Raw genomic sequence first — 8463 nt, 5'->3', positions numbered from 1 at the left:
TACACACACACACAGATTAATACACACACACACAGATTAACACACACACACACAGATTAACACACACACACACAGATTAACACACACACAGCAGCCCAGAGGTTCTGACTGCAGCGGGTCTCAGATGTTGTGGTCTGGTTGTGCATCACACCGTCAGCGTGGTGCATGGTTTCTCCTCACCGACCCGGTTCCGGTTCTGGTCCCGGTTCCGTCCCGGTTCTTACCCGATGAGTCCGGCGGCGTTGGCCACCACGCCATCAGAGTGGTCCTCGTCCTCGGCGATGTGGTGGATGAAGGACAGGATGAACTCCACGCGCGGCTGAACCAGCATCACGTCGGCTGCAGGGGGGACACAGGTCAAAGGTCACAGAGAGGTCAAAGGTCAAACTCAGGTCAAATTTAGCTTGTTGGGTCCCGCAAAACCGGGAAGCTGTTGGGTTTGGGCCGGAGCCCGGAGCTTCCCGGGTGAAAACGACCCGGTTTCTCTGCGACGGCGTAAATCCTCCTGCTGGGCTGCAGACAGGAAGAGGAACCGCCGTCGCCGGACAGGAAGTGGCCTTACGGTGGACGTTCTCCTGGTCGCCCTTCAGGCCCTGGATGATGCCGGTGTAGGCCTCCAGGCAGCCCTCCCTCAGCTCGTTCAGGTAGTCCACCATGTCGTAGTCCGTCTGGAACAGAACCGGATCAGAACCTCAGGAAAAATCAAGAAACTTTTGCAGCATGAAAAATGATGAAAACCTAAAGACTTAACGGTTTGATTCACCATCATTTATGAACGTTGATAATGTGGCCTTTGTTTCACACAAGAACTGATAAAAACCCAATAATGTTGTTTAACATGAAGCAGAAACGTTTTGATTCAATCGATGTGATGCCAGCCGTTAGTCATAATTAATATTCCTCACATTGATCCAAACAAACCTTCCTGCTCCCATCAAACACAATTTACAAAGAAAAAAACTGCAAACAAATCTCAAAATGTTTCCTGGGATTCAGCAAACAGAAATAATATTTCTATATAATTATAAAACAGGAATAATTCTAAATAACAATAATAGGAAAGTATCTGGTTTCAACAGTAAATACTGTTTTCCTTTTAATCAGATGTTAGGACTTTATTACCAACATGAGCAGTTTGAATATCAAGAACTTTCAAGGATGTTTTACAGAGATCAAGGACTTTCCAGACCTTGAAAACACGTAATTAAATTCAAGCATTTCCAAGAATTTCAGCGACTCATGACGGGCCGAGCCCACAGCCAGGTGAGCTCACCTTGTCCACCTGCGCCTGGCTGGCCTGCTGCAGCGTGTCCAGGACGATGTCCAGGTACTTCTTGAACTCTCCTCCGATGGCCAGAGCGATGTCTCCGAACGCAGAGAGGATCTGCGGCTTCACCGAGCGATGCACGTTCTCGTTCTGCAAACACAGACGCAGCGATCAGACGGTTCTGCCGCACGCCGGAGGCTTGGCGGCGTTGCCACGGCGACAGTGGTCTCAGATAGACGTGGAGGGTGTGCATCACGGTCAGAGTGGTGCATGGAGTATCGTCACAGACCGAACAGAAACCGGGCCGGCCCGGCGCCGCTCACCCCCAGGTTCTCCAGCAGCAGCTGCATGATCTCGTCGCAGTAAGGCAGGATGTTGGACTGCAGCGCTCGGCACAGGTCGCACACCAGGCCCACCGCCGCCAGACACACCTGCAGCACAGGACAGGTAACTGGAGCGCCGCCACGTTTTCATTTCTACATTTTCTGATGGATTTAAAACTCAACCTGATTAAAATGTTTTCTTGTCTACATTAACATCTTTTCAGCAACAAAAATGAATTTGCTTCGGACTGGAAGGGCAGATTCAGGAAGTTTGCATAAATTTGTTGGAAGCTGATTGGCTGAGCAGATCGGTGGCTGACCAATCACAGCTCAGCAGTAGAAACTCCCTCATCACTGGGCAGAAAAACGTAAAATGCAGTAATAAATAAATCTGGAAATTAAATTTGACATATTTCCATATGTATCTCATATTAATCATTTTCAATTTTGTTCATATTTAAACTATTTTTTTCATCATTTAATTATTTTCTAATTCTAGTTTTATTTTCTGAGGTTGTCCCAATTTATTTAGTTTGAAAATAAATTGTTATGTTGAATTTCCTCCCATATTTATTTACATATTCATTAAGTTAATTTTGGCAGGATCAGTCCTCCGTACTGATCTGCAAATTAAATTATGGGGGAAAAAAACAAAAAAGCTAACAGACGTTAAAGCAACAGTGTTGAGTTCAATGGAGAAAAGGTGAAACAGAAACTGATAAATCTGGTGAATCTTTTTATTCTGATTAAAAACCAAATAAAAACATCATTTGTGTTTCAATTATTATTAAAACTTATATTTTATATTAAAGATAAACGTCAAAGGAAACCCGAGAGCGTTCTGATAAAGGATGACATGATAAATCAGAGGAAGTAAAAACGCCTGAAGCTAACGGCTGAGCTGAGGCTCCGCCCCCTTCCTACCTGATACTCGGCGTAGTTCTTCAGTCCGATGGCCAGGAACGGCTTGAAGGCATCCATGTATTTCTGGAAGTCGCTCCCCAGAACTGAAGTGAGCGGCAGAGACAGTGATGTGTGTGTAGCAGCGTTAGCGTTAGCATTAGCATGAGCAGCGTCTCCCGCCTACCTTCCACCAGCGTGGACACGGCCATCAGCGCGTCCTCCTGCACGCCGCCGGAGCCCGCCGTGCTCTGGAACATCCTGAGCAGAGACGCCATCACCACGTCGGAGATCTGCAGCGCGTCCTGGTGCTGCACCTTCCGCAGGACGTTCTGCAGGGACAGGAAGCGCTCAGCACTCCTTCACAATAAAAGCGGCAGCGGTCGAGCTGGGCGGCGGGCCTCACCTGCAGAGTGGCGCAGAGCAGCGACTGCAGGTCGTTGAACTGGATCCGGTCCGAGGTGCTCTGGATGTGAGACTGCACAGGAAGGCGGCGTCAGGCGGCCGTCCTTTCACAGTAAAAGCCCGAGCGGCGGCCGGCAGGACTCACCTCCATCTGCAGGACCTGCTGCAGCCGCTCCATGATGACCAGCGTGGTTTTCTGCACCGCTGGGTAGCAGTCCTTCGCACTGTTCTTCACGATCTCCATCAGAGCCTCGTAGGCGGCCGAGCGCAGGTTGTTCTGGTGGCCGTCGGGTCTGGAGAGGAACCAGAACGCAGCGGACATGTTTCCTCACGGCAAAGACGCTCAGGGCAAAGGGTCAAAGGGCGAGGGGTCGGATTTAATTTGATTCATCATCATATATTTATTACCGCTAACGTCTTCCTGTTTTCTACAGAAGAAACATTTTCTGTTTATCTGCTTGGGTCTGAAAACTAAACACTAAAAAAACATTTTAGGGAATTCTAACTGAAGTTACATTTTCCAAACTTTTCTTATTTTAGGTCAGGCACTGAAAAAAATAGTTTTGTTGTATGAAAATATCAGGTTTACACTGTAAATAATGTTTTCCAATTTAGGCTTTAAATTAGATCAAAACTTTCCAAACCTCAGAAACAAATCATTGAAATTTAAGAGCCAGAAGAAAAACCCGGTAGAACCCGGTAGATCAAAACTTTCCAAACCTCAGAAACAAATCATTGAAATTTAAGAGCCAGAAGAAAAACCCGGTAGAACCCGGTAGATGCGCTCCTACCTGTCCGTGGTCTCCAGCAGCTTCTGGACGATGATCTCGAAGGACGAGGACAGGCAGTAGGTGCTGGGCTCCTCCTGATCCTCGGCGGCGTCTGTGGCTTCGTACGCCGCCTCGGCCAGAGACGAGAAGGCCTGGAGGGGAGCAGAGGACCCGTTAGCCCCAAGGCGGTCCGGTCCAAAGCAGAACACGAACCGGATCTGAAACAGTCTGGTTGTGTTAACAATTGGCATCCAGGCGCTGCGGCCATCGTTCTTCTATACATCAGGCTAACATTTAAGCTTTAGCGCATTACGTTGACGACAGCTAAAACCAATGCTAGTCATCGTTAGCGAGCAGCGTTTGCCCCCCAGCCGTGGCAGGGGGCGGGGTCTAGCACATGTGACATCACACAGAGGTATGAACACGGTGTTTACCAGAAGCTAATGCTAAAGCTCCATCCTGAGCCAATCAGAAGCTGCGGATGCTGAAGGCCAGCGCCGACATCTGCCTCAGGACACGAACACTTAAAAACTGGAAATGAAACTTTATTGACTTATTTGGAGAAAGTTTCATCAACATGAATATTTCCACTAAATAAGAGATGGAGGAAAATCCAGTGAAGCTCCTTTCAGGCTAACCGAGTTAGTTGTTCTTATATTAGACAATTAACTGAATCTCACATTTGTTTGTTACTTATTAAATATATTTGTCCCATTTGAAGTTTGTTGTGATGTAAATTCAGACCAACGAGGTCATTAGTCCAAGTTCAGAAAATAAAGCGGCCGAACCCGCCCTCGTTTAAACACACCCGTTGCCATGGCAACCGTGTGCAAGCCGAGCAGAGATTACGTTAAAAACAAAACATTCAGTCCGTTACGATGTGATTATCAATCAGTGATTATTAATAATCGCTAGCGGAGGATGAATTAATCTCCTGCTCTGATGCTCAGTTGGTCTTTGGCTCAGTTTTCACCTCACCAAGACCCAAATGAGTCGTTACTCTGAACGTTTGGTTGATTTTTCTTAAAGTTACAAATGCTTTGGGTCTCAGTTTGCTGCCTATCGCCCCTCCGCTGTGGAGGAAGTGATGTCACGGCTCACCCAGCAGACGTTGGAGGCCACCCTGGGCTCGGCCCCCAGGCCCTCGATCAGACACTGCAGCAGCGGCGCCAGGTAAACCTCGTGGATGGCGGCTTCGGGCTGCAGCTCGCAGATGCGTCCGACGGTCCAGGCCGTGGTGTCCCTCACCACCACGCTGGGGTCCTTCATCAGCTCGATCAGGGTGGGCATGGCCTGCAGGGGGCAGCGCGGTCAGACCAGCTCCGCCGAACCGGGCCGACCCGCGGCGGCGGCGGCGGCTCACCTGGATGACGAGCGGTTTGAGCTGGTTCAGGTCGGGCCCCTCCAGGATGGAGCCGAACGCCATGATGGAGGCGTCCCGGTACCGCCAGTCCGGGTTCTTGATGTTCTCCTTGATGAAGGGCAGGACGTGGGGAACCACGTCGTCCTCGCAGCAGGTGGCCAGCAGCATCAGACACACGCCCGCCGCCTTGCAGGGGTTCCAGTCGTCGTCGTCGTCGTTCTCGTCCTGCGGACACACGACGCACCGTCAGCGGGGCCGACTCACACTGAGCGCGTGCAGACGGGCAACGGGGCGGCACCTGCTTGGCCAGCGTCTGGGTCAGGATGGGGACCAGGTACTGCAGCGCTCCTTTGGCGTAGAACTTACTGGTGTGCTCAGGGGGCCGGCCCTGCTCCGAGGCCTGCGATTGGACAAGGAGGCAGGAAGAGACAGGAAGAGGCGGTCAGCGGCGTGGAACCGCACGGCGGCCTGACGACGATGAAAACAAACGCACCTCTGAGGCCTCGATGGCCAGGTCCATCTCCTCGTCGCAGACGTTGGACCAGAACTCGATGCCCTGCAGCGCCACCTCGTCGATGTCGCTCTTCATCGCCTCGATGGTGATCTGGACCAGAACACAGCGTCAGGGTTTCCACCTGAGGGGGGCGCCAACCTCCAGTCTACGAACAGAACCTGTCAGGTTCTTCAGCCCCTCAGCGCCACGTTCAGCAGGAAATTAAAGAACTTCCTGTTAATTTATGGCAGACGTTCCTGCATTGAGAATATTCAGCAGGAAGTTCTGGTTCTGCAGGCAGAAGAACCAGAACCGGAATGCAGCTGTAATGAAGCCTGCCAGCAGGGAGCAGTAGTGAGCCAGTGACAGGAACACATGGACCTGGAGTTATCTGCCTGTACAGAGGCCCAGTTCCTGATCCGGTCCGGTTCTGAGGCTGAACTAGTGATGGGTCCGGCAACACCGATGCGTCGGCGCATGCATCAAGCCCAAAGACCAAAACGTGTCGGTGCGCGTGTTGGTCATGTGACCGATACAGGAACCGTTTCCAAATGACAGCAACGAGCCAAACTGTGTTTATAAGGGAGAGAATCTGTCAGAAGCATTGGCCAAACAAATTATTGACCTTTTACAGCATCACCTATGGAGCAGCCTGAAATAAAAGGTTTCCTCAGTGTGGGAACATTTTGATCTTATATTGGAAAATAAATTTGTTTTCATTTTGTTGTTTCATTCGGTTCTTGTCAGTTTCTACTTGATCTGAATCCAAATTCATCTGAAACTCTTCGTTTACTTTCATATGTTCTGCAGGTTAAACGTCGCATGTGTTTGACTAAACTGTCTTATTTAAATAAATCCTCCTCAATGCTGAGGCATCATGAGAATCAAGTCCCAGATAAACTCAGATATGCAGCCGTTCTACAAATTACTGTTGCTTTTTATAAATAATTTCATATACAGTGATCCTTCGCTGTAACGCGGTTCACCTTTCACGGTTTCGCTGCTTCGCAGATTTTTTTATGCAGTTTTTTTTCAGTCTCCGCGCTTCTTCTCTACCTGAGTGCCAATAAAGTTACGGTATTTAATACAGATTGGAAACTGAAACTTTGAATGCCAGCTTTAAAAAACTGCGGCCAGAGGCAGCAGAACCGGACCGGAGGCTCAGATCCGTCGCTCTGCTGCAGATCCAGCTGTGAATCTCTGGGCAGGTTGGAGGAGACGTGACTCCGGATCACATTAAGGCCCGATTGATGAACATCCGCTGATCTGAAAACAGGTTTTGTTTCAATGTAGAGCGTTCATTTATGCTGTGTAATAACTGTAAAAAATGAAGGTAACTACTTCATGGATTTCGCCCATCAGGTTATTTCCGGAACGCAACCAAAAATAAAGGTTCGCTGTAAATGTAATGTTTACTTTGTTTTTTTCTGCAGCAGAAGTTTTGTCAAAAAAGTGTAAAAGGCTAAATTTCAAAATGTTGTAAAAACTTTTTTTTTTTAATATAAATAAAAATCTGTGGGGGGAAAAAACAGTCCGCAGGGATCCTCATTCCAAACATTCACTTAAATTTTCACTTTATGTTGAAATGTTTTTACTGACTGTATATCAAATCTATTTTAAATTTAACTGAAGATATAATACAATATATAATATTCAATAAAATACAAAGACTTAAATCTTATTACTGGATAGGAATAAAAACAACATTAAGGAAACATGGAATATTTTAAATAGAGTTATTAGAAAATCTAACAATAACAACTATCCAGACTATTTTATAGATAATGAACAGAATATTACTGATTTGAAAAGTGTCGTCAATAAATTCAATAGTTATTTTNCAAGCCCAAAGACCAAAACGTGTCGGTGCGCGTGTTGGTCATGTGACCGATACAGGAACCGTTTCCAAATGACAGCAACGAGCCAAACTGTGTTTGTAAAGGAGAGAATCTGTCAGAAGAATTATTGACCTTTTATTGACCTATGGAGCAGCTTCAGAGGAAAGGTTTCCTCAGTGTGGGAACATTTTGATCTTATATTGGAAAATAAATGTTTTCATTTTGTTGTTTCATCCGGTTCTGTCAGTTTCTACTTGATCTGAATCCAAATTCAGCTGAAACTCTTAGTTTACTTTCATATCATGTTCTGCAGGTTAAATGTTGCTTATGTTTGACTAAACTGTCTTATTTAAATAAATCCTCAATAAATCATGATGCCTCAATGCTGAGGCATCATGAGAATGAAGTCCAGATAAACTCAGATATGCAGCCGTTCTACAAATTACTCAGGTGCTTTTTATAAATTGTTTCACATACAGTGATCCCTCGCTGCAACGCCGTTCACCTTTCACGGTTTCGCAGATTTTTTTATGCAGTTTTTTTTCAGTCTCAGCGCTTCTTCTCTATCTGAGTGCCAATAAAGTTACGGTGTTTAATACAGATTGGAAACTGAAACTTTGAATGCCTGCTGGAAAAACTGAGGCCAGAGGCAGCAGAACCGGACCGGAGGCTCAGATCCGTCGCTCTGCCGCAGATCCAGCTGTGAATCTCTGGGCAGCTTGGAGGAGACGCTTTAATGGATCCGGATCACATTAAGGCCCGATGGATGAACATCCGCTGATCTGAAAACAGGTTTTGTTTCAATGTAGAGTATTTATTTATGCTGTGTAATAACTGTAAAAAATAAAGGCAACTACTTCATGGATTTCGCCTATCGGGTTATTTCCGGAACGCAACCAAAAACAAAGGTTCGCTGTAAATGTCATGTTTACTTTGTTTTTTTCTGCAGAAGAAGTTTTGTCAAAAAAGTGTAAAAGCCTAAATTTCAAAATGTTGTAAAAACTTTTTTTTTTTTTTTTTTTAAATAAAAATCTGTGGGGGGATCCAGAAGCTGTCCGGATTCTGCTGGGACAATAAATGTATAAAATACCTTGGGGTTAATAT

General features: G+C 46.7%; 1 protein-coding gene across 1 annotated transcript in view; it reads right to left on the bottom strand.

Moving 5' to 3' along the window:
- Window positions 1-8463, bottom strand: part of kpnb1 (karyopherin (importin) beta 1) — a 22074-nt gene that overhangs the window by 5361 nt on the left and 8250 nt on the right. The window contains exons 8-20 of the mRNA XM_007573867.2: window positions 5522-5632; window positions 5327-5428; window positions 5029-5253; window positions 4767-4958; window positions 3687-3817; window positions 3041-3188; window positions 2897-2968; window positions 2678-2822; window positions 2515-2597; window positions 1591-1698; window positions 1274-1417; window positions 563-668; window positions 225-339 (exon numbers count right to left, since the gene is read on the bottom strand). Of these exons, the coding sequence (XP_007573929.1) occupies window positions 225-339; window positions 563-668; window positions 1274-1417; window positions 1591-1698; window positions 2515-2597; window positions 2678-2822; window positions 2897-2968; window positions 3041-3188; window positions 3687-3817; window positions 4767-4958; window positions 5029-5253; window positions 5327-5428; window positions 5522-5632 (1682 nt within the window). The remainder of the gene's footprint in view (window positions 1-224; window positions 340-562; window positions 669-1273; window positions 1418-1590; window positions 1699-2514; window positions 2598-2677; window positions 2823-2896; window positions 2969-3040; window positions 3189-3686; window positions 3818-4766; window positions 4959-5028; window positions 5254-5326; window positions 5429-5521; window positions 5633-8463) is intronic.

This window comes from Poecilia formosa, unplaced genomic scaffold (genome assembly GCF_000485575.1).
Source record: "Poecilia formosa unplaced genomic scaffold, Poecilia_formosa-5.1.2 Scaffold339, whole genome shotgun sequence".
Classification (NCBI taxonomy): domain Eukaryota; kingdom Metazoa; phylum Chordata; class Actinopteri; order Cyprinodontiformes; family Poeciliidae; genus Poecilia; species Poecilia formosa.
Note: the sequence above shows the minus strand (reverse complement) of the source record. Positions and strands in the feature narration are given on the sequence as shown.